The sequence below is a fragment of the Nicotiana tomentosiformis genome, chromosome 10 (genome assembly GCF_000390325.3).
Source record: "Nicotiana tomentosiformis chromosome 10, ASM39032v3, whole genome shotgun sequence".
In the NCBI taxonomy this organism is placed as follows: Eukaryota; Viridiplantae; Streptophyta; class Magnoliopsida; order Solanales; family Solanaceae; genus Nicotiana; species Nicotiana tomentosiformis.
Genome location: NC_090821.1, coordinates 37,277,204 through 37,303,211, shown reverse-complemented (window position 1 = coordinate 37,303,211; position 26,008 = coordinate 37,277,204). Strand labels below are relative to the sequence as shown.

Below are 26,008 nucleotides of genomic sequence, written 5' to 3'. Positions count from 1 at the left end.
ATTGTCATAAAGGTCGAGACAGAGCCCCGCTATACCAAACAATACACATCTAAATCATACTGACCAAACAAGCAACTTCAGAGCAAATGGAGTACACCAAATTCTTTCGCTGAGCTGATCGCCTACTTGGAGGACTCTCGACCTGTCTATCGACACCTGCGGGCATGAAACGCAGCATCCCCAGGCAAAAGGGACATCAGTACAAATAATGTACCGAGTATGTAAGGAATGAAAATCAGTAAATAATAGACATAAGAAAAACATGGAGTAAAAGACTCGACATGTATGTCTGAATAACTCTGTGAATCATTTCATATTTATAATATCATGCATATGCGTATAAATATCATACCATGCATAGGTATATGCGTTCATAACATCATCAAGCCTCTGAGGGTATCCCATCATATCATCTCGGCCACTGTGGGCAAATCATCAACGTATACCAGCTGATCAGGTGGCGGTGCGTACGCCATAACCTTTTCCCATATCCCATATACATATAATATACGCGTATATAACGCCATCTGGTCATGGGTCAATGTATATGTATAAATTCATGAAATGCATAAGAAATACATTAATAAGATTTTCTCGGAATGTCATAAAAATAATATGCCTATCGGATAAAACTTTATCAAATACGTATTTTTCTGAGACCCATGAATAGAAGATATAATAATAATTCACATGGGGAATCAAGAATATAGACACCTATAATATTTCTATGAATAGTCATTTATGAAAATTGTGCATTTGCTCGTTTAGTTCGTGTCGTATAGATCATGCCAAAAAGAAAGAATGGATAGCCTTAACATACCTGAGTCGATTCTCTTGAGAAAGATTACACCGTATTCCCTAAATATTGGAAAATCTCACGTTAATTAAGGTGCTCTGAAATCTCGAATTTTTGAAGTGTTGAAGACGCTATGGAATATCATACTTTGAATTCCTAAAGAGCCTTGAAATCTCACGGTTTGAAGGAAATATTGAAGCAACCCACGTTGCTAAGATGATAAGGAATTATTTTGGATGAATTCTTGGAGTTTCATCCCTAAGCTTTAGCATCCAAAAATGAAGCTTAGCACTTTAAAATGAATTCTTCAAAAATGTTAGTTGGTAGGCCCCACTAATTTTGATGACTTAGCCCCCTTAGTCTTTCAAATGTGCCATGTTGCTTCTTAATTCAAGAGTCATTCTTTTAGCTCTTATTGACTGCCACGTTATGGGCTTCAACCTTATCCAACGATTGTTTTTAATTAATCTCCCACTAAAATTTATTAATTACCCAATTATCTACCTAATTAGAAATTATCTCAAATTACTCAAAATACTACTCACTTTTAATACACTTTGTACACCTTACTATTATGGTCTTATGGTACCTTGTATGGCATTAGTCCAAAAAAGCCGGGTGTTTTAGCTCGGGCCGTATTTTATCCAAAAATATCAAACTTCGACGAAATTTATTTTCTTCGATTTGCTTACCCTCTCACCTTCACGAATTCACTTATCACTTGTTTGAAATAGCATAATGCTTATAATCTCAAAATAATCTCATTCCCGAACTTACATCGATTAGTTTACGACGAAACTTTAACGTGCGAAAATGTGGAATGTAACATCTCATTTCCGAGCTTATATCAATTTAGTTATGGCGTACTTCCACGTACAAAAATATGGGGTGTAACACGAACAACCTCCTTCTCTGCAGCAAGGCGATCCATACCTTCTTTCCACCCCAAGGTCTCTGCCTTTATTATATCAACCTCCGCACAAAGCTGCCTGATCATCTCGAGCTTCTGCTGCAGCTGTGAGATCAAAATATTAGGCTCCGATCCTGAATTGAGCCCATGAGTGTTTTAAGATTTTCATTACCTGCTCGGTCAGATCGGTCTGATCTTGGTGAGCCTTGGTCAACTCGGCTTGGAGGTCCTTGATCTCCTCTTTTCTTTGCTTACAACGAAGTCTGAGGGCATTTCTCTCTTCCGTGAGCCTTCGGAGGTCGGCCTCGTACCGACTAAGCTCGGCTCGAGACCAGGAACATGCTTCCCAATGAAGCGCTGAGGCCTACACATAAAGAAAAGAAGTTAGAAGAGGAAAACAAACACAAAGATAATACTAACCAAGAGAGTTATGGCTTACCCGATTCAGAGCTCGCTGCACTTCGTTAAAAAGGCCCGATGCCTCACCCGAATCCTTCCTCGAGACTTCCAAATCGCTCATTTCGGTAGCATCTTCGACCCCAGTAAAATAATCATGAAAGGAATCCTCCCTTCCGTGGCCTCCTTCAACACAAAGGGTCTTCAAGGCCCAAGCCTCTCGAATCATTTCCTCGAAAAACGAGGGGAGCAGCGGGGAACCTCCAATTTCTATTGCCCCAAGTGAATCACTTGGGGCGTTCTCTCCATCTCCGGGGGCCTCAAGACCAGCCCCCACAGTCGTACCCACCATTGGTGCGTTATAGTGGGAGGTAGCCTCGATCCTCGATGACTCGGGGACTTCGACCAACTCTCTTCCCGAGACTCCCTCATCGCAAAATAGAATCTTTGCGGCCTTCATCGATTCAGTAGCCTTTGGGCCTCGATGCTCATTTTCACTCGGGACATCAGCCCAGAGTCATCATCCTTTTCTTCTTCGTCTTTATCCCTTAGGCGCTGAACTGATTCTTCAGTCAGAGGAATGGTATTCTTTCTCGGCTTACGAGCTGTCCTCGTTTTAAGTTTTGGAGCCTCGGAGGTAGAGGCCCTTTTTCTCTTATTGTCCTTCACCGGTTTTGGAACCGCGGCCGAAGTCTCTTCCTCGCCAGACGGGGGCCTCATGACCGCATCTTTGCCAAGGCCTACACACAAGAAAATTAGTTAAGTATAGGAAAGTCATTTTGTTCGAATCATCAAAGACATGGGGAAGATACTTACCATGATTTTTAGCCTCCTATCAGCCCTTTGATAAGTCGCGCCACGAGCTCTCGGCATATGTGGAGGTCGAAGCCAGGTCCCGTACCCAGCTCTTAAGGTTAGGAATAGTACCGGGCATCCACGCAACCGCTACATCACAGAAAAAGATATCGGTGAGAAAGAAGCAAAGGAACAAAACAATAGGGGCCAACAGTAGAAATTATACTTACGCTTCATGTTCCATTCCTCAGGAAATGGCATATTCTCAGCCGGGATTAGGTCTGAAGTCTTCACTCGAACGAACCTGCCCATCCAGCCCCGGTCCTTGTCCTCGTCTATGCTCTAGAACATCACTTTGGTAGCTCGGCGCTTGAGTTTTATTAACCCACCTCGATAGAGGCGGGGACTGTACAACCTAATGAGGTGGTCGAGGGTGAAAGGCATCCCCTCGACTTTGTTTATGAAGAAGCGGATCAAAATAACGATCCGCCAAAAAGAAGGATGGATTTGGCCTAGAGTTACTTGGTATTGGCAGCAAAAATCGATGACAACAAGGGTCGAGGGGGCCCAACGTGAAAGGGTAAGTGTACACACTTAGAAACCCTTTCACATGAGTAGTAATATCCTCTTCGGGAGCCGGGATTATCACTTCTATGTCCTCCCAGTTGCAATCTTTCCTTAACTGTTTAAGATGGCCCTCAGTTATCGAGCACATATATCTCGATACTGGCTCGCATCGATCGGGGACCGGCGAAGCTTTGTCGATCTTAAAATCGGAGGTAAGAACACACCCCCCGGGAACACACTCCTCAGGTCGTGGCTCCATCGGTGTTTTGTCGCCGGCGGGCCACGAAGAAGAAGCTTTTTCTTTCTGAGGAACGGTTTTTGATATTTTCGCCATTAGAATCTGAAGATTGAAGATAACAAGATTTGGTGTTCTAAAAGATGGATTTTGCAGTGAAAATCGCAAATTTACAGATGAAAAACTCAGAAGATGCGAAAGGGAATTTAGAAGATTTGGAGATGTAAAGATAAAAAATGGTAAAAAAAAGGGCTATTTATAGGGTTGGCAACGACGGTTCAGTGTCGACAATGGCCGACCATCGTCTGACACGCATTTAATGCCTTGGTAAACTAAACCGACGGGACATATATCATGTGTGTCATGGTCGGGCTCGATGCAAATGTCAATTTGTATCGAGTTATATCGCTTGAAAATCATGTCGCTTCTCGCCACATTCTTCCCGAGAAACGAGGGGACTATCTATATACGGATAAAATCGGTTTCGACCTTCATATGTTCAGTCAAGGTTGGAATATAATGGACCAAAGGTCATCTTCATAATATCAGGTATGAGATCCGAAGTCAGGTTACCGAGCTATAACTTCTGGGACTGATCAAATGCCAAACTTGAAGTCATTACTGAGCTCGAATCCAAAATCGAGGTATGATGCGAAGCGGCGTCTTCGAGCTTGAGAGCCAGAGACCGACCAATACCGAGCCCAAGTCAATACCAGGCCCCGAGTCAATATCGAGCTCGAGTCAATATCGGGCTCTAAGTCTGGAAACCAACCAATGCCGAGTCCGATCAAGATCGAGCCAAGGGACAAGAGCCGTTACAGTCGCACTAAGGAGAGAGAATCTCGACGGGAATTAGGGGAAAGCTATTCTATCATGGGTCCCCCACTATGTATTTTTAATTATATCTAAAGTAAGATTCCTCCACTATAAGAGGGATAGCTACTATTTCTATAAGGGGAAGAACATTAAGGCATACATACACTCTTATACTCAGATATCACTATTGACAGAGATATACAGTAGATATTATCTTCTTGTAAGCTTTTTACATTAATTCGCCTTGCTAGTTCATAAAATCGCTTTCTAGTTCAATATTGGTTCATATTTCATTCTTTACCAGTCAATATTCGATATATTTCTACTTACTTTTCTGATTTATGTTAAGTTATACTACGTACCCTTAGAACTACGTATAATTCAACTCTATCCATTTTTCGGATAAATATATAGGCAACAGGTACATGTAACTCTTTTGAACAAGGCTGGCCAGATTGTACTGGTTCATCTGAAGGTGCAGCAGGAAAAGTGGTAGGCACTTTTGGTGGTACAAGTTCTGTAGAAATTGGTTTTTGATTTCTAGGGGTTGTTCAAGAGTCTGAAGAGAGTGTTGTGGCAGAGATTGCATGCATGGAATATGAAGAGTAAGGGGATCTGCAGCTTCAGTAATTGATGTAGTGGGCACCACTTCACCTCACACTAATCATGATAATTTAGCAATTCATTTTGAATAACATGGTCCTAAAGAAATCACTTTAGATAATGGTTCGAAATTACCTATATATGCCACATTGGTATACATTGAAGCAACTAAAGATAACAACGCCGAGGAGGATGAAGAGTTGCCTCCCATTGTAAGAGGGTCTTGGTTTAGCTTCGTTGTTCATAATCAACAAAGAAAAATTAAAGACAGGAAAAGAAGAAAAAATTAGTTGTTAGGCCACAAAAGTCGCTGATACCATGTAAAGGTATATTTCTCTATATTGATATATCAAACCAGTACGGTCTACATATATCAAAATGATCTCTGAATAATAAGATTCCTACACAGACAAATACATTAAGAGTCTTACTGCAGCACAAAGCTGTCAATACATCCTAGACTCATATATGCACAACAGTTACGTATATTGCACAAATATATTGTCATCGATCCTATACAAGACCAAACATAAAATCATATGAAACCATCAAGTCCTCTCGTCAAGAAAAAAAAATCACGCTTATCCTTTGTTTATGCCTTATTTCCTAAGTAGTAAAGACTAAATTTTTCCTAGGCATAAGCTTTGCTTTGACATGCCTTCCTTGAATTTGATCCATAAAATATAAGTTTATTTGAACAGGATGTGAATTAGCGAAGAATCGTGGGAGGTTGAAATAAATATGTCATGGGATGACCCAACTACTTCACCTTTGGAAACTTTCTTGTGCATTCCTATTAGAACTGAGTCTCATGCAAATATGCAATAATGGACCAAGATTCCTCTATTGTATCGTCAGATAGAGTCAAAAGTCACAAGTACCATAACTCGACTTGTCAACCCAATCCCACATTGTAGTACAAAATTAATCAGAGTTAGTAAATTTTCAAATATTATATAACTAAGTAATAATATGGCAGAATAGCCTAATAAACACTTCTACTTGTCCCGTTTTGTCATTCCGATTTCGATAATCTACAAAGTTTTATTCAGACACTCGTAGTTTTTAAAACACATTACTTTAAACCCCTCCAGCCTCGCGTGTTCTTCAAACACACGATGTGAATGGCACATCATAGTCCACATTAGATTTTTAATGACACATCATTCTTTTTTTAAGTTTACTTTCAAAAATTTAATTTTTTTTCCTTTTTTTTGCTCTACTCCTCCGCACCCTTGACCAACTATTGAAAACATCAAACATGGTATCTTTTGTCTTACATTCGTCTCTTTGATAGTCAAACTTGTCCCTCCATCGTATGAAACAAGGCGCTTTTACCAAAAATCAACTTCGTTAGAGAGCCATAAGCTTGCAATGGATCCCTTAAATTGGTTTAAACTCGTTAATCCGAGATCCTTAAACCAAGTAGCTGAAGCTAAGGAATCTTGGTAAATAAGCTGCTTGAACACAAAAAGAGGAAAAAAAACCAAGACCTCAGATAACCAAGAGGAATAAGGAAATGTAGACAACTTCTCTCCCATTAATAAATGAAGATATTAGAACATTTTTCAAAATTTGAATCTTGAAAAGAGGGGAATCTAATCCTACACCCTGAATATTACCATCTTTACCGGCGGCAGCACCACGGTGGACAACTAAACTGGATCTTCAATACCTCACCATAAATTGTCCAAAAAATTAGATTTTCAGCTTCTCTCATCAAATAAAATTCCACCATTCACCATTAAATATCCACTCCACCACCTGAGAATCTATTAGTCCTGAAATAATTGTTACCCAAACCAGATTCAACACCGCCAATAGACACAGATCTAATTCATTTCAGAAATATTAATGGTAATTGCTCTTCAAAAAAAATTTACTACTACTTTTTTCTCATATATTGACAGAAGGTTTGTGAAAATGGGGAGGGGAATAACGGGAAAGGAATAAGGGGAGAAAGATAAAAGAAAAATGGAGGAGGGGAATAACGGGAAAGGAATAAGGAGAGAAGAGAAAAGAAAAATGGAGGAGGGGTGGGGAAAGAACGGGAAAGGGAAGGGTAGAAAGAGAAAAAGAAATGGGGGAAGGGGCGGAGGAAAGAAGAAAGAACAAATATATTTTATTTTTTATTATATTATTTTTTTTGTCTTTTACATTTATTTTTTATTTTTATTTTTTCTTCTTATTTTAATCATTTTTAGTTTAACTTTTTTATGTTTACTCTCGTTATACGCGTGAAGTTCACGTATTTTGTCCAACTCGGTCATAAAGTTGCCACGTATGTTTGGTCAACGGTTAGAGAGGTTTAAAGTAATGTGTCTTAAAAATTATGAGTGCCTAGATAAAATTTTTTAGAGTATCGGGACTGAGATAACAAAACGGGATAAGTAAAAGTGTTTATTAGGATATTCTGCCTAATAATAAAAAGAGACTGAAATTGCAGTTTAGCACCTCTATGGTTCCAGTTATTGTCCAACGGAAGACTTTGTGAAGAGGTCAAAGTCTCCGCCCGGCTTCTATTGCTAGCCATTTGTTCTGACTTTTCTCCCACAGGCCACAACCATGCAAGTCGATACACATCAATTCATTTCATTGGTATTCTTTTAATATGTTCTCATTATTGTTGAATGTTGATTAGTCAACCTTCTGAGAGTCACGCATTTGCGCATTATCAAGTCCCTTAAACACGTAATTATAAACAATTTAAGGTTCTTGTTTGCGTATAATTTTTGCTGTTTTGTTTTTAGTTATTTGAACATACAGCCAAAACAATGTGGGGTGAGGGGCGTCAGTTTTATATTTCGTCTATCGGAGGGAGGGAGCCGAGGGTCTATCGGAATCAGCCTCTTTATCCATGGTAGAGGTAAGGTCTGCGTACACACTATCCTCCCCAGACTCCACTAGTGAGATTATACTGGGTTGTTGTTGTTGTTATTGTTGTTTCAATTGTTAAAATTTGAATGGCAGTATCAAAAAGTTAGATTTAGATAGGTTCTGTTAGCAATGATTGAAATCTTACAATTTGAATTGTAGCCTTAAAAATTGAAATTTACCCACTACTAACTTCTTAAAAAACATGGAGGGTATTTAATTAGAGCTTGGAATGCGACTCATATCTTGCAACTTATGAAAGTCATTTGGAATAATTTCGAAATAAAATTATACCTAGGGAATTCTCCTCTTATAAAAATTAATATTTTGTTTTCAATTAAATTCACATATATGAGAATGTAATTTCAATTTTTCTTTCCTTTCACTGTATTCCATTTTCTACAAATAGACCTATACTCTGCGTACTATTAAACAGACACGTATGCGAATTTTAGTATTTTTGTTTACTTTCTTTTCGATGTCTTCATTCTTCTCCAAGAAGAAACTTACACTATTTCTCATTTTTTTGACTCTTAAACTAATACTGACTAAACTTAGTCAAATTTGGTTTTATTAGTTTCGCCCTTAAAGGAACCATGAGATGCTTTTATTCGTCAGCATTTAATTAATGGAACCCCCATTTTTTAAAATATGTGGCTTTAAACATCAAGGTGTGTTTCGTATAACAGAAAATATTTTTTCATTTTTCACTGTTTGGTTGCACACAATAGTTTGGAAAATATTTTCCTAGATATCACATTTTCCTGAAATTGAAGGAAAATGACTTTTCTAGAAAAAGTTAGGAAAATATTTTCCAAAAACTCCACCTACCCTCACATCTAAACCCAATCCCCCCTTCTCTCCGCTACCCCACCTCTCCCACCCCCTCTCTCCAAATATTTTTTTTTTCCAATTTCAGTTTTTGTTTTCTTTCCGTTACCACCCACCCTGCTAACCCTCCGGAAATTTTTTCTTTAATTTCTACACCCTCCCTCCCCCCCGATGATCCTCCCTGCAAACTTTTTTTTTTTTTTTGCATTTTCAATTTTTGTTTTCGTTTTTCTGCACCACCTACCCCCTCCCCTCCGCTGCAAAAAAATATTTTTTTTTATATTTTCAGTTCTGTTTTTTTCATTAATCAGTTTACAGGTTCGAAATTTTACGAGTTCCAAAGTTATGAGTTTGGAGGTTTATGTGTTTGAAAGTTTGCGGGTTTAGAAATTATAAAATTTACAGGTTTGAAAGTTTAGCGGTTCGGAATTTTATGAAATTTGTGGGTTCGGAAGGTTGTTGGTTTGAAAGTTTATGGCTTCATGTTTACTGTATCTAAATTATTTATGAATACTCTTGAGAAGTTATTTTCCTTAATTTGCATACCAAACACCGAAAAATGAGTAAGATTACTACTTGTTTTTCAAGAAATGTTTTTTACGGAAAATATTTTCCTTTATACCAAACACACCCCAAGTTCTTGGTACTTTGTTGGACCACTAACTTTAGTTCTCTTGAATCTCCAATTTGGACTTGGCCAACATGCTTATGTCTTGTAGTTAAGTGATTTGTATATCATGAAGGAATGAGAAATTTTTTTATGTAATTTCTTTTTATCCGCTCAAGTTTTCGTTGTCGGAGTTATTCGATATTTATACCGATATAAAATAAAAGATCATACCTGATAAAATAATGGAGACTTGTGCAAATTAACTCTCACACCACCATTAAAAAAGGAAAAAAAAAAAAGTTAAGAGGGCAACATCAGCAACCCATAAACCATGAATTGATTTAAAGTGTTCTTTAAATGATCCTAAGTTATGTACTTAATTCCAGGAAGTAATAATGATCCTTCTAAAGTTTGTCATCCTTCACTTCTCATCACACCCAGCAACATTTTTTGCTTCAAAGCTTTATACTTTAGTTAATAATTAGTCGTTTAACCTTATATATTGTTTACCTAAATTTCTGTGGAATATATATGTCCTCCTTTTAAAAGAAAAAGAGTTCCTATGCAAATATTGGTTACCTAATATGTATCTGTTTTTCTTTACCTAGTTAATAGGGAAATAACAAATAAATATCTATGACCAACAAATAGCCAACTCACTGAAGTTTTAAAATCATGAAACTGCGATACAAATTGTACCATATTGGTCATTGTTCTGTTCCAACTAATATTTAATCCAACTTAACGAATATAAATAACTATATTTTGAAATAAAAAGTAATACATTGAATCCTTGGCGTAGCAATTAATTTAGAAGATGGAGGTACGTCATACGTGCTTAGATCTAAGTGTTGATATGTTTTTAGCATAAGTACTAATATCCTTTCCAAATTAGTTTGTATTAAATGATTTAATATTTTGGTAATTAGTAATGTAAATAGTACTTTTTTTATCTTCAAAAGAATTTAGGTTTATAAGGTTGAAGGCAAGGTATAAAATTTTACAGTGAAATTGAATTTGATTTTTTAAATATTTTTCAACATATGTATTTAAAATATTTTTAATAACTATAATTAAAAATAATTATTTGAATTTTTTTTGTCTACAAAAAATTGTTTGATTCAATAAATATATAATAATAGTAATTGGAGTATTCGTTTTTGCACGTATCAACATTCCTGTCACCTTGAAAAAGAAAAATATTTGTCCAACATAAATAAACAAATAACCAGCCAATAGGAAGTACTTCATCCACGTCAGCGAATCAAAAGACCGACACATAGCAAAGCCAAATAAAAACCAGACACATCATCACCTGGAAATTACTTTTAAAGTCCCTAATTTAATATGGGAAAAAAGTTCCTAGTTTAATACACTAATTAAACAGTTACGCTTTAAACAAAAAATATTTAAAAAGTTACTACTTTAAAAAATAAATTTATTCCCTTATTAATCTTCGACTTTAACCATATTAGTAGATTACTAATAATCCAACCTTAAACAGACTTTTATATAGGTAAAAGGAGTAAATAAAAGCAATTCTACCTCTTTTGTGCTTCTACTTTTCCCCCCTCTTTCTCTGTGTCATTAACACAAGTTTTTTGCTTAGCGCTTCACGAATTTTCTTCTCCCTTTCACAGCTCTTTCTTGCTTCTGTTTGGTTCTTTTTACATATTTATAGGTACCCAGAAGGTTAATATTAGCTAACAGGTCTTATAGTAGCTAAACCCAAATTCTTTTTCCCTTGAAAATCACTCTTGTTCTGTGATTCTTAGGCTTCCATTTCTTGTTTCTGTTCAAGATTTTTCTGGGTTTTGCTTATCATTACAGGTACTTTCTGAAACACCCTGCCTTTTGCATTTATGTGTTAAAAAGGTGTAATCTTTGTGTGCTTTTGTGTCTTGTGTTGATGGGAACTTGTTTCTTAGCTTTGTGCTTTTGTGTCTTGTGTTGATGGGAACTTGCTTATGATAATTAAATTTCTTTGTCTGTTTTTGGACCTAACTTGTGCAGAGGAGAATATATTTTAAATTTTAAGAAAGTATAGTTGTTTCGTATTGATAGATAGGTTAGTTTGTAAAATACATTGAATGTGAGGGACGAGTAAAATAAGACTCATAGTGGCTTGTTTTTGGGGACACAGAATTGAGGAATTGAAATTAGCTTAGTGCTTGATCTATTGGTTGTGTTCAAGTTGATATAGTCAAAAGCTAGGCACATGACCAATTGACTTTGCAGAAGTGTGTATCATGTTTGGTCTTTGCTGGGATTTAAGGTTTCTAATATTCAAATTCATTGGAGGCAATCTAGTGTAGGAGGAAATAATTTGCAGTTCTATATTGATTAAGAAACTTTTACCGTTTGAGTTTGTGTGTTGAGAAGGAGGAGGGTGAGATGCTAAGAGCTTGAGGCAAGGTAGTTAATTTCTAATTTGAAGCTAAAGAAGAGAGGCTCATTAGCTTGTTCACCTTAACTTTTTTGTTTGTTTGTTTGTGTGGGTGCATCTTAACTTTTTAATTGCAGAAGGATCTTACTTTTCTTTTGATATTTCAGGTTCTCCGTCCCATTGTTATGTTCGTTCGACTGAAAGGTGGTAGCTAATAAACTTACTTGGGATGCAGTAAAGCTTATTTGACTAGTTTGGTTGTACTTATTGATTCAGATACTGTATTTAACATGAGGAATTTTGGACGCGGGTTCGTGATCATGGAATTTTACTTGTGATCATACCAAGTGTTTGATGTTGTCTATTTCATAATAGTTTCTCTAACTTGAAGTACGTTCTGCAGCTCCAATTCCTTAATGTCAGCTGAAACTATGAGGCTTATTGTCTCCATATGTTGTGGAATCATATTTGGCTTATTCATAGGAATTTCATTTCCTACTAGCTCATTAACCAAGGTATAGATTGATAATGCCCTCCTTGTTCATACAATCATATAGTGATCAATTTCGTGCAGTGCTGTAATTTCATTTGTATATAAGATACTTCTTTTGGTTCCGATTTTTCAGCTAAATATAACAGCCAGTATTGTAAGCAACTTCCCAATTGCTAGAGACAGAAATAATATTGTTTCAGCCCAAAAGCATGCAGATTCATCGTCTAATACTATGGACATTAGCAATCAGAATGCGACAGGTCAATTGCAGGTACATCCTTGCTACCACGAAATTGATTTAAAGGTCAAGATTTAGGGCTTTGGCCACCAGTATGAACTAGTATTATTTTGCTGCAATTGCTTAAAATATTTGTTCTCGTATGCCTTCTTTCTTGCAGTTCTGCCAGAAGTGACAATTTTATAGGTCAAGATATTAACTTATCATGTTTTCAAGTATGAAATATTGCAAGAAGAAAAATGATTTAATGCGAAGACACGTGTGCAAACACCTATCCTTATGTAATACGCATCCTTCTAAGAATACTAAAGGAACTTATTCTTGCTAATTTTCTTTATCAAGAGTTTGTATGCAGATTGAGTGAAAAACACTTCCCCTAGATCCCTGCTTGAGCTGAATATATGGTCATCAACACTATTTCTGAAGCTAAACATTCCAAATTCTATCGATTATCAGAAAAATTCTAAAGTTCTAGCCTGTCCTACATAGCAAGTTAGCTACTGATAGCAATTCATATAAATCTCCAACACCTTTTCGTTTTTCAATGTAACATGAAATTGCATTTCCAGTAGATGTTTTTGCATCATTTTTAAGTAAACAGCAGACATATGTTTGCTTTAGTTAGCATTAATAGTTACGGAAAATCAGTCGAGGTTAGATGATTGAAAAAATGTCTTCTTTAGTCCTCAAGTTTAAGCATTTTGCATGTTTCAGTCAATACTTTCTATCAGTGGCAGTGGCAGAATTACCTCTGACTGGAATCTTTTAACATGTCTTCATTTCTTGATTGTTCTGGATTTAACAAGTCTTATCCCCTTTATCTACTACCTCTTAAACGTTATTCTTGCTTTGTTTTGCACATTTTTCTGCTTCTTTCAAGTGCTGTTTAATCAACCTTCTTCATCTTTATCTTCTTTGCTTCATGTGTGTGACTGTGTTTGATGTTTGAGATTATGCAAGCAAATATCTTAAAATAAAAGCACATTTTCCATCTGATAGTCATCCTTATTCTTATCAGATTTGGGTCCAATCAAACCCAAGAGGGGCAGAAAGATTACCTCCAGGGATTGTTAATTCTGAGTCCGACTTCTATCCCCGGAGATTGTGGGGGAAACCTAGTGAGGTAAGTGTAACATTGAACTTGCATATCACAATTGCTACTTGTTGCATGAGCTAGAAGCATAATATTCTCTTATAAGGTAAAATAAAATTAGATGCAGCACTTGTAGCTTTTTGCCTGTTACTTTTAGGATCAAACTTTGTCCAAATATGGTAACCCATCTCCGTCCTGGGTTGACTTTGATCTAGAAAAAATCTGAATCTTTTCCTTAACAAACTATATCACAAAATTTGATTTATTTGCTCCCACTAATCCAGATCAAGGCAGTTGTGATTTGCAAACCTTAAGAATGAGGACATTGTACTGACAATCCAAAATAAACATTGGGGAGAGGCATCTTATTATTGTATTTTATCTGCAGGACCTACCCAGCAAGCCAAAATATCTGGTAACGTTTACTGTTGGTCTTAATCAGAAGCATAACATTGATGCTGCTGTAAAGAAGGTATATCAATATGTTTCCTTTTGTAGGCTCCTCCCCACTCTCTATTCAATTCCTCACTCATCCTTACAATTTTTCCTGTACAGTTCTCTGACGACTTTACAGTTCTTCTTTTTCACTATGATGGCAAGACGACTGAATGGGATGAATTTGAATGGTCAAAACGAGCCATCCACGTGAGTGTTCAGAAACAAACAAAATGGTAAGTAATATGATAAAGTAATTCTGAACTAGAACTATGATCAACTTTAAACCATGTTAGTGACAAGAAGTTTACCTCTTTATAAGGTGGTATGCAAAAAGGTTTCTGCATCCGGACATTGTCGCCCCATATGACTATATTTTTATCTGGGATGAAGACCTAGGAATTGAGCATTTTGATGCCAAGGAGTAAGTATTTTGTAATTTCCTGTGTTTAACAGCTGATTTGACCCAATATCTTAGTTTCTCTAAATTCGTTGGTCCAACCCCAGGTACATTAGACTTGTCAAGAAGCATGGTTTGGAAATTTCACAGCCAGGTTTGGATCCCAGGAAAGGAACAACATGGCAAATGACAAAGAGAAGAGGTGATCGTGAAGTTCACACGTAAGAACCAGGAATCCCATGATATTATTTATCTACCGAGTCTTGTGTCTTTTTAAATGTTTTATACTTGGTATTTAGATTTCCCTCTGCTTATTCTTTTTCTTTTCTTGATTTATCTGATCAGGATAACAGAAGAGAAACCAGGCTGGTGCTCAAACCCCCATTTGCCTCCATGTGCAGCGTACGAATAGTTCTCCTGTTTGCTTGTTTGTTCAGTTCCTTTTTTTTTTCAATAATTATATTTTGTTTCAGTTCTTAAGTATTCCTTACCATGTAATCTTCTCTGTTTTCAGATTTGTAGAGATCATGGCTCCTGTCTTCTCCCGAGATGCATGGCGTTGTGTATGGCATATGATTCAGGTATCTACCTTGCATATTAAACATGGAGAAGGTCTTGACTTTGTGCTTTTTTGAGATTGACTCTGTTGTTTTATGACTTGTAGAATGACTTGGTCCATGGTTGGGGACTTGACTTTGCACTTCGTAGATGCGTTGAGGTAAATTCAGCTCATCCTACGAATTCAGTCTTCTTAGCTACTTTCTTCACATGCACTTGTCTGTTAGTACCAAAGTATTCAAGGCACTAAGCATATTATATATATATATATATATATATATATATATATATATATATATATACACACACACATTCTGTTTTGAAGCCTGCTCATGAGAAAATTGGAGTTGTAGATGCTCAATGGATTGTTCATCAAGGTGTCCCTTCCCTTGGGAATCAGGTAACAAGATGAAGTGAATATTGCCATCTACTTATCCATTCCCACACCTTAGTTTGACATGTAATCTGCTAGTTGGTAAAAGTGGAGCCAATCCTTGCTTGTATAAATTGATTTTGGAAGCATATTGAAAAACATGATAAAACCTATAGCCATCTTTAAGTTATGCCAAAGGAAGTAGACTTGTTTATGCTATTATTGGCTTTTACACCAAAGTGACCACTTTTTTTCCTTTCCTCATTCCCTCTATACAGGGGCAATCAAAAGACGGGAAGGCTCCATGGCAAGGGGTAAGTAATTCTATGTTACATTTGTTATATAAGTACCCTGAGTTAGCCCCAGTCCCCCCCCCCCCCCCCCACAACCCCACACACACACAAAAGAAAAACCTCCAGCAAATTCCTTTCCAGAAAAGAAAGTTTTCTGGAGAGAAAGTGTCCGGGAAGAGGGAGGGGGGTAGCATCTATTGACAGTTCACTTTTTCTTTGGAATATGTCTGTTGAGCTACTTGTGTTTCATCCTTTTCCACTTTAAAAACTTGAAGCAGGTGGATTGCTATGTTATTAATTGAGCTTGTATGTTGTTGTGGCAGGTGAGGGAGAGATGTAGAAAGGAATGGACAATGTTTCAATCAAGGGTAGCAAATGCAGAGAAAGCCTATTTCAAGTCAAAAGGAATTGATCCTTCCAATCTGACATCTCATTGAGTTAACATGGTCAAGTTGACAGTATACATAGTATTGGCAATTTTGCCTAGGATGATAGGTTCCATCTTGTAAAATTGATAGTCATAGTTGTTAAGATACATTAAAATTTTAAAGTAAAGCATATATAGAGCTTCTTCAATAGAGTCGTGCATGATTGCGATTTACTTATAATAAATAAGTTTGAAAAACATTGGTGATATTACCCTAAGTCAGTAAAACTGTCAGTACTTTGCTATGGCTAATATTAAAACCAGTTTGGTTTCAACAATTCTCCACAAGCATATTAAAGATGAGAAAGGAGAAGAAAATGGGGCTAAAGTGAACGCCCCATTTTATGTGGTCATTAATTTCTAGTCTCCATCCAAATGGATGAGGTATAAAACGGAGAAATCCTTAACTCTTCTTCCTTACATTCATGGAATAGCCTTTTTCTTTGAAAAGAAAAGTTTCTTTTACCAGAAAATGCATTTAAAGCAGAATAGCAGATAGCCACGCTGATGTATAGCTTTAATATCAGTCCCTTTGACGTGAAACAATCGATGCGTCAATTTAAAATTAGACAGGTTCAGTTATATGAATCCTTATTTAGCAAATTAGATAGGTTCAGCTATATAAATCCTCCTTATAGATATAGAGAGAGTGTTTTGAACTAGACATATACTTATAATTCTGAAGTTTTTAAAAAAATTGTTTAATCGATTTCGCAGTCACTGCCACAAAGGAATCAGCTACGAACATGATATTTATTTTTTTGATGGGTTGGTGGGGATAACTACGAAACAGACCTAGAACTCTTGAGGAGATTAAAGAAGAGCACGCACGTTGAGGCTAAGATTTCAGACAAACATTGCAGCTGTACTTCTACGTTGCTTTCTTTCTTAAGATTTACAGAGCACAGATAATGAGGAGGTGCATGCACCTTCACAATCTTTGTTCTCTGTCTTTCCAGCATTTGGTGTCATGTTCCTTTTAATCATTCTCCCAAAATTAAGGGCTAAAGGTATGACTTTGGGTACACGCGCCAGTCTTTGTTTTTCTTTGTGCATTTTACCTAACCTTCTTTTCATTTCTTTCTTTTCTGCCTCTATACAGTTTGGAATTCCTCATGTTACAAGGTTAAGTATAACCAAGTTACATTAGGTTAAAAAATTATCTCCTAGATTGCTATTTAACCTCGAATATTTGTATACGGGGTCAGCACGCACCCCGAGTTCTCGATGAATCAAACGAATATGAATGTATGAGATAGAGATCGAATCTGAAAAAACTCTTTGGTTCGAGGCTGGAACGGGGTGCTCGCCATCGGGCCCGACAAGATAACACCCTCCGAACCCAAAACGAGCTCCAAGACCTCGGAAAGCATTACAAATGGTTGCACACGACTAACAGAGGACTGTGATATCCGCACCCAACCGAAAATCACGGTGCGGATCTCGCCCGATGCCGGTAGCGTATCAGTGATTGATGTACAAGAAGGATTTTTACTTTTTTTGGATTGTACTAGGGGTAAAACTCCCCTACTATATAAAGGGAAAGTTTCTTATTCAGTAGACACATTATAACACGCATATCAAGGCAATACAAAATTATTTCTCTGCTTTCTAGCTATTGAAAGGTTCTTATTTTAATCATAGTCCTTCATACGTATTTGGCTTCGAATCGAGGGTCCGGTCGAGGCAAAACTATTGTTAAGCTTAAATCCGAGCCCGGACTCAACGTCACAACTGGTTTGGTTATTTATCTTATCTTTAATTCGTTTATCTTACATTCTTGGTTACTTGTATTGAATCAATCCACATATCCTTAAAACTACGTACAAATTTAATTGTTATCCGTTGTAAGAGTAAACAGTTTGGCGCACACCGTGGGGCTAAGGATAATAGTGGTGGTTTGATACAAATCTCCATAACACACTCAATTTTATACTTGTTCTTTAAGGTCTCAATTTTAGGTCAGTTTAAAAATATCAAATTCTCAGTCTGCTCACTTGAACATCGAGGCTAAGTCTGGCCATCATGGCGAACACAACAATCTGGTGCCTAGCAATGAGGTGTCGCCTGTTGATCCCAATGGAGTCCCAGTTGCAGATCCAGTCGATGCTAACTCGCATGTGGCCATCGATGCCAACCTGCCTACCGACCCCAAGAACAGTATTCGCGGAGGAGCCTGACCAACAGCTCAAGAAGCGCCCGAAGGAAGGCGACAGAGTTAGTCTACGAGTGATCTTCGAAATGTTGCAGGCTCAACAGGCGGCGATAGCGCAGCAAAAAAATCAAAGCCGCGCCCCCAACAGAGTTGAGCCCGAACCATCCCGGAAATCACCCGAAGAAATGAGCAGATCGCCGAAAGGGCGAGTGAAACTGAGCCTGGTGTCAGTCCCAAAGTAATGAAAATTCTTGAAGCATTAACGAAACGGGTGGAGTCAGGTGAAAAGAAAATTGAGGCTAACGACAAGGAGGTGGAGACATATAATTCGGGGGTCGATCAAATCACATGAGCGCCAATCCCGAAGAGGTTTCGTATGCCCAATATTCCAAAATATAACGTAACCACGGATCCGAATGAGCATGTGACCTCCTACACATGCGTCATCAAAGGTAACGACTTGGAAGACGATGAGATCGAGTCAGTGTTATTAAAGAAGTTCGGGGAAACTCTCTCAAAAAGAGCAATGATATGGTACCATAACTAGCCCCTAAATTCCATTGATTCGTTAGCTATGCTCGCGAATGCCTTTTTGAAGGCTCATGCTGGGGCCATCAAGGTCGAGACCATAAAATTAGATCTTTTCAAGGTTAAGCAAAGGGATAACGAGATGCTCAGGGAGTTCGTGTCAAGATTTCAAATAGAACGGATGGACTTACCTCCGGTCGCAGACGATTGGGCCGTTCAAGAATTCACTCATGGACTTAACCCCCGAAGCTCCTTGGCTTCCAACAGCTGAAACAAAACTTGGTAGAGTACCCGGTGGTAACTTGGGCCTACGTCCACGACAGGTACCAGTCAAAACTCAGAGTCGAGGATGACTAACTTGGAGCCCCTTCTAGATCCGTTTATCCCATCAAAACTGACGACAGGCCTCAGAGAGTCGTCGATCATGAATCAAGATCGGTACGAGATCAGTACCAACCATACGGTACATATCGAAGGGGAAACGGGTCCGGGCGCAACTCTACAAGGAACGAAAAGAGAAGTGATCGAGGACCCATTATCCGAGGTCTAATGAGCAAAAATGGTTTCGACAGGCCGCTTAGGGGAAGGGAAGCACCAAGATTATCAGAGTATAACTTCAACGTTGATGCAACCAACATCGTATCAGCCATTGGGCGCATCAAGGAAACCAAGTGGCCTCGACCATTGTAGTCCGATCCTACCTAGAGAGATCCTAACCTGATGTGTAAATATCATGGCACTCATGGCCACAGGACCGAGGACTACCGATAGTTGAGAGAAGAGGTCGCCCGGTTGTTCAATAACGGGCATCTTCGAGAATTTCTGAGTAAACGAGCCAAAAATCGCTTCAGGAACAGAGACTCCAACAAACAGACCGAATAAGAAGAACCTCAGCACGTCATCAACATGATCATTGGAGGGGTCGATGTCCCCCAGGGACCGATGATAAAGCGCACTAAAGTATCCATCACGAGGGAAAAATGCACCCGAGATTACATCCCGCAGGGAACCATTTCGTTCGGTGACGGGGATGCCGAAGTCATCGTACATGCTCATAATGATGCACTAGTGATATCCGTACTTATCAACAAATCTCGGGTTAAATGTGTGTTGTTTAATCCAGCCAGCTGAGCCAAAATCATCAGATCAAGGGTCGTCGAGCAGTTGGGGTTACAAGATCAAATAGAACTAGCGGTCCGGGTGTTGAATGGATTTAATATAGCATGCGAAACTACTAAGGGAGAAATAACCTTGCCAGTGAATACCGCCGGAACAATTCAAGATACGAAATTCTACGTGATCGAAGGGGACATGAGGTATAACGCCTTATTCAGAAGGTCGTGGGTTCACAACATAAGGGTAGTACCCTCAACACTGCACCAGGCACTAAAGTTCCCTATGCCAGGAGGAATCAAGATGGTCTACGGAGAGCAGCCGGACGCAAAAGAAATGTTCGCAGTTAACGAGGTGATCCCAGTGCCTGCGATCTCAACATTAAAGAACACGGAGCCGACCAGGAAGGAAGAAATTAAATAGCAATCACCGATACTGGCCATGACCAAACCAGAAGACCGATGAGTAGGCGAGGAGGATGATTACGGAGTTCATAGGTCGTTTATTGCTCCCAATGATTTCGATGCTACTAAATAGATAGTCGAGGAGTTGGAGCAAGTCATATTGATCGAACACTTGCCCGATCGGAAGGTATACCTGGGCACAGGGTTAACTCCCGAGCTCAGGAAAAAACTCATTGAATTTCTTATAGCTAACATAAATTATTTCGCTTGGTCCCATCTTGACATGACAGGGATCCCGCCGGAGGTAACCACTCATAAGCTGAGTTTGCACTCGAAGTTCCATCCGGTTAACCAGTAAAGGAGACCGTAGTCCGAAGTCAAGCACACATTCATCAAGGATGATATCTAAACTCCTTAAAATAGGATCCATTCAAAAAGTTAAGTACCCGAACTGGTTAGCCAACGTAGTGGTAGTACCTAAGAAAGGAAATAAGCTAAGAATGTGTGTAGACTATAAAGATTTGAACAAGGCATGCCCTAAGGATTCTTTTCCTTTGCCTAACATCGATCGGATGATCGACACGATGGTCGGGCATGAGATACTCAGTTTTCTCGATGCCTATTCCGGGTTCAACCAAATTTGGATGGACTTGGGCAATCAAGGAAAAACTTCCTTTATTACTAAATTCGTCACCTATTGTTATAACTTAATGGCATTCGGATTAAAGAACACCGGTGCCACCTATCAACGCCTAGTAAACCAGATGTTCGAAGAACAGATACGAAAATCAATAGAAGTTTATATTGACTATATGTTAGTCGAGTCTCAGCGAGCAGAAGACCATTTGAAACATTTGCAGGAAACCTTTGACATATTGAAAAAATACAATATGAAGGAAGCTGAACCCAGAAAATGCGTATCCGGGGTCGGATCCCGAAAATTCCTCGGTTTCATAGTATCCAATCGAGGGATCGAGATCAATCCCGACAAAATCAAAGCCATAGAAGACATCGCCGTGGTGGACAACGTCAAGGCCGTTTAGAGACTGACCGGGCGTATAGCTGCCTTGGGCCGGTTCATATTGAGGTCCTCGGAAAAAAGTCATCGGTTCTTCTCACTATTTAGAAGAAGAATAACTTTTCCTGGACCCTGGAATGCCAACAAGCTTTGGAAGAACTCAAGCGGTACCTCTCGAGTCCCCCCTGCTCCACACTCCGAAGGCGTATGAATAGCTATACCTTTACTTGGCAGTTTTCGAGGTGGCGGTAAGTGAAGTCTTAGTTCGGTAAGAGGAAGGTACGTAATTCCCCATTTACTATGTTAGTAGGACTCTGGGCGAGGCTGAAACAAGGTATCCTCACCTGAAAAAATTGGTGCTCGCTTTGCTAAGCGCCTCCAGAAAGTTGAAACCGTACTTTCAATGTCACCCCATATGTGTCATAACCTCTTACCCACTGAGGAACATCATGTACAAGCCAGAGCTATCGGGTCGGTTGGCCAAATGGGCCGTCAAAATTAGCGGGTACGATATCGTATATCGACAACGAACTGCCATAAAATCTCAAATTTTGGCCGACTTCGTGGTCGAAGTCGAAAGAGAATTATTGTTAGCCTCGGGGACTCCCTCGAGAATTTGGACCCTTTTTACGGACAATGCCTCGAACGCAAAGGGGTCTGGGCTCAGTATCGTGCTGAAGCCCCATACGAGGAATGTAGTTACGCAGTCTATTAGAACTGTGAAATTGACTAACAATAAGGCCGAGTATGAGGCCATGATTGCAGGTCTCGAATTAGCTAAAAACCTTGGGGCCGAGGTGGTCAAAGTTAAGTGCGATTCATTCATCGTGGTAAATCAAGTCAATGGGATGTTCGAAGTGAAAGAGGAATGAATGCGAAGGTATTTAGACAATTTACATGTGACGCTGCATCAACTCAAAGAATGGACCCTACAACACGTGCCCCGAGATCAAAATAGTGAGGCTGATGCTCTGGCCAACTTGGGGTCATCGGTTGATGATGATGAATTCAGTTCAGGAACAATCGTACAACTCATGAAGTCGGTGATAGAAGAAGTCCACATCGAAGTAAACTCAATGAGTTTAACCTGGGATTGGAGGAACAAGTACATAGACTACTTGAAAAGTGGGAAATTGCCCTCGGATCCCAAAGAATCAAGAGCCTTGCGTACCAAGGCTGCCATATTTAGCTTGGTCGAAGGGGCATTGTTCAAGAGAACGTTCGACGGCCCATTGGCTAGATGCTTAGGGCCGGGAGATACCGAGTACGCCTTGAGAGAAGTTCACGAAGGCACTTGCAGAAACCATTTGGGGGCAGAATCTTTGGTTCGGAATTTAATCAGGGCCCGCTATTATTGTACTGAAATGGAGAAGGATGCGAAGGACTTCGTATGAAAATGCAATGGCTGCCAGAGACACGCACCGATGATCCATCAACCGAGAGGCTACTACACTTGGTCATGTCCCCATGGCCGTTTATGAAATAGGGAATGGACATTGTCGGTCCCCTGCCATGGGCACCCGGTAAAGCTCAATTCATACTATTCATGATTGACTATTTTTCCAAATGGGTCGAGGCCCAAGCATTCGAAAAGGTCCGGGAGAAAGAAGTCATTGACTTCATCTGGGACCACATAATATGTCGATTTAGGATACCAGCCGAAGTTGTATGTGATAATGGGAAGCAATTCATAAGCAGCAAGGTAAATAATTTTTCGAAGATCACAAAATTAAAAAGATACTATCAATACCTTACCACCCTAGTGGGAACAGACAGGCGGAGTCAACAAACAAGACCATACTTCAAAACCTAAAAATAAGGTTGACTGATGCCAAAGGGAAATGGAAAGAAATCTTGCCCAAGGTCCTATGGGCTTATCGTACAACCTCAAAGTCTAGTACTGGGGCCACTCCATTTTCGTTGGTCTATGTGGTCGAAGCCTTGATACCAGTCGAGGTGGGAGCCGAGCCTCAGATTCCAATATGCAACCGAAGAGTCAAATGGCAATGCCATAGTCACGAGCCTAAAACTATTGGATGAAAGGCGTGAGGCAGCTTTAGTCCGGTTGGCTGCCCAGAATTAGCGGATAGAAAGACACTACAACCGAAGAGCCAACCTCCGATATTTCAAGATCGGGGACTTGGTGTTGAGGAAAGTAACATTACACAACCGAAGCCCAAACAAGGGAAAGCTGGGATCGAACTGGGAAGGACCGTATTGTGTCATCGGAATTACCGGCAAAGGCTCATACAAACTCGAAGCAGGAAACGGTGTGCAACTACCGAACAATTGGAACGTGACACACTTAAAACAGTACTACTGTTAAGGTACGATCTCAACTACTCTTTAATCATGTTATGAATCGGACTAACACTTGCAGGCAACACTCAAGAATAGATGTGGCTATTAGGTCTGAAAGTACGTGTTGCACTCTTTTTACCTCGAACCGATTTTATCCCAAAATGGGGTTTTCGGCAAGGTTTTTAATGAGCCAACAGTCAAATGTGACAACTTAGATACGAAAGCCGGTCTCAAACCGGAGTCAATAGGCATTCATTTCGCATCAACAGTATCCGAGCCCTCTCAAGCTCGACCTCTAATAGTTGGGGCCATTACCCTCGGATTAAGATTTTCAGCAAGGAAAAAAGAAAAACTTGTATGCTAGAAGCTAAGGCTCGGTGGTTAGGATTAATTGTAAGGGCCAAAGGGTTGTGTGAACCGTTCCCACATAGTCCACTTTAGCCATGACACAAGCTTTTTCGATCATGTACTTTACACATATAAATGAAAGAAAGTTTCGCCTTGCTATTACACATTTTCTTGCCCTCTTAATTCCGGATCCTAAGAGCCCACGGGCTACCCCTATTCAGGGACTATCGAGCCCAAGGTCTACCCCCACTCGAGGACTGTCGTCCGAAAAAAAAGTTCGGACAACTCGGGCTACTAAATCCCGGAGGAACCAAACCTATTAGGCGGTGCCTAAATACAAAAGGCTATGGCCGACGTAAAAATGTCTCTGAGACGTCCGAAGCTCGTAATCAGAAAGTAAGGCCTTTATAAAAATTCAACCTGTAAAAGGTTATCCTCGGCAAAAGCATCATCTAAAATCACTTAATCATCTTGAAAAAACTTTCGGTCACACTGAGTTTTCAAAGCCTCGAGCAAACAAAGTTGTATCGAAGTCAGGCTCTGTTCCTACCTCTGTAAAACGAACGCCCTATAACTACATTTGATCCTATGCTAAGGCATTAGAAACAGTGTAAGAATAGAAATTATGAAAAGATGCTGAAAAAGTAAAGACTCGAAATTGCCACAAAAGGAAAATTTTATATATATTCCGGAATATACTTACAAAGGCCCAATAAAAACGGCCTCTAATATAAACAAAAAATGTACATAAGACAAAAACTAAAAAAAGTACTTAGGCATCTATGCCTAATCTTCACCAGGGCCCGACTGGTCGCCAGAGCTGTCGAAGCCTTCGGATACCTTCGAGCCCTCAGAACCCTCAGAGCTTTCGGCATATTCGGGCTCGTAAACCTTCTTCACCTCAGCTTTGAATTTTTTGGCTTCCTCGATCTCAGCCGACATGTCAAAACCTCGAGCGTGGATCTCCTCGAGGGTCTCTCTTCGGGATAGTCGCTTTATATATTCGGCCTTTGCCTTCAGGCGGACCTCGACTACCTCCACATCGGCCTTGTATTGGGCCACCATTTATTTAGCATCGGTAGAGGTTGTATCTAACTTGGACTTCATTGCTTCGTATTCTCTACCGAGGGTGTCCCGCTCTGTGACAACTGAGATAAGCTGTGCTCAGAGATCGTCATTTAGCTGAGACGACTTGTCAGCTTTCTCCTTCGCCACCTAGAGTTAGACCTCTACCGATGCCAGCTTCGTATTGGCGGTTTCCTTCTCCGAAGCTAGCAGGTCCATTTTGCTTTTCCACCCGTCAGCAATGGCTTGGACCTCGTTCATCTCGGCTCGGAGTTGGTCGATCAGATCGATCTTCTGTTGGACCTGCGAGGTTGTGTTGTTGGTCACCACAACTAGCTCCTCGATTTTAGCTTCAAAGAGGTTTACCTTTTCAACCAGGTCAGCATGTTCCCGCCTCAAGGTCGAAGCTTCCTTCTGAGCCCTGTCCAGCTCTGCCTGAAGGTCGTTGATGGCCCCGTCTCGTTGCTCACTGAGGAGCTTGAACATGTCCTTTTTCCAGACCTTCTCCTTGAGCTCAAACTTGAGCTAACTAATTTTGAAGCGGTACCGGAGGAAGCTCTCATGGTGAAGCACCGAGGCCTACTGAACAACGAAAATAGTAAGAGATATCGAAACTTAAGTGGAATTAAAGAGGGAGTATTGATGCCTTACTCAGTTCATGGCCTGCTGCGCCTCATTGAAGAGACACGACGCGCCCACCTCATTCATCTTTGCCTGGTCCTCCTCGGTCATCAGGAATCGGAGGTAGCTGGCCATGCCCACGGAAGCAGACAGAACTCGAGCATCCTACGGGATCGTGAGAATGACTGTTCTCTTACGATCGGGGTCTACACTCGGAGCAGGAAACTGCTTCACCAGTTTTGGGCTCGAACTCGGTCTGCCAGCTTCCAAAGGCACGTCCTTCTTTGGGACATCCGGGTCGCCCAACCCGGAAAAATCTTCAAAAG

General features: G+C 39.6%; 1 protein-coding gene and 1 long non-coding RNA gene across 4 annotated transcripts; one reads left to right on the top strand and one right to left on the bottom strand.

The window, feature by feature from the left end:
* Positions 1 to 612: 612 nt before the first annotated feature.
* Positions 613 to 7,543, bottom strand: LOC138900582 (uncharacterized). Its single transcript, XR_011411695.1, has 5 exons — positions 3,128 to 7,543; positions 2,919 to 3,047; positions 2,146 to 2,842; positions 1,879 to 2,070; positions 613 to 1,811 (listed from the first exon to the last, which is right to left on the bottom strand). It is a non-coding gene; the product is annotated as an uncharacterized lncRNA (long non-coding RNA).
* Positions 7,544 to 10,994: 3,451 nt separating this feature from the next.
* Positions 10,995 to 16,278, top strand: LOC104094058 (uncharacterized). 3 transcript variants are annotated; one of them, XM_070187329.1, is made up of 15 exons: positions 10,995 to 11,263; positions 11,987 to 12,129; positions 12,223 to 12,334; positions 12,446 to 12,583; positions 13,569 to 13,673; positions 14,032 to 14,115; positions 14,199 to 14,314; positions 14,401 to 14,502; positions 14,586 to 14,699; positions 14,824 to 14,880; positions 14,993 to 15,059; positions 15,143 to 15,196; positions 15,362 to 15,436; positions 15,688 to 15,723; positions 16,026 to 16,278. In XM_070187329.1, the coding sequence occupies exons 2-15, from the start codon at positions 12,110 to 12,112 to the stop codon at positions 16,137 to 16,139; spliced, it is 1,194 nt and encodes a 397-aa protein (XP_070043430.1). In that variant the 5' UTR covers positions 10,995 to 11,263; positions 11,987 to 12,109; the 3' UTR covers positions 16,140 to 16,278. The 3 variants fall into 3 exon arrangements, with proteins under 3 accessions (XP_070043430.1, XP_070043431.1, XP_070043432.1); XM_070187330.1 differs by having other exon boundaries at positions 11,124 to 11,263; positions 11,987 to 12,023; XM_070187331.1 differs by lacking the exon at positions 15,362 to 15,436 and having other exon boundaries at positions 11,124 to 11,263.
* The last annotated feature ends 9,730 nt before the right edge of the window (positions 16,279 to 26,008 follow it).

Bases quoted from the DNA above. Each gene is read 5' to 3' on its own strand.
- LOC104094058 (XM_070187329.1), top strand. From the start codon at position 12,110: ATGAGGAATTTTGGACGCGG. The intron at 12,130-12,222 runs GTTCGTGATCAT...TACGTTCTGCAG, and splicing joins ATGAGGAATTTTGGACGCGG to CTCCAATTCCTTAATGTCAG. The intron at 14,881-14,992 runs GTACGAATAGTT...CTCTGTTTTCAG, and splicing joins CATTTGCCTCCATGTGCAGC to ATTTGTAGAGATCATGGCTC.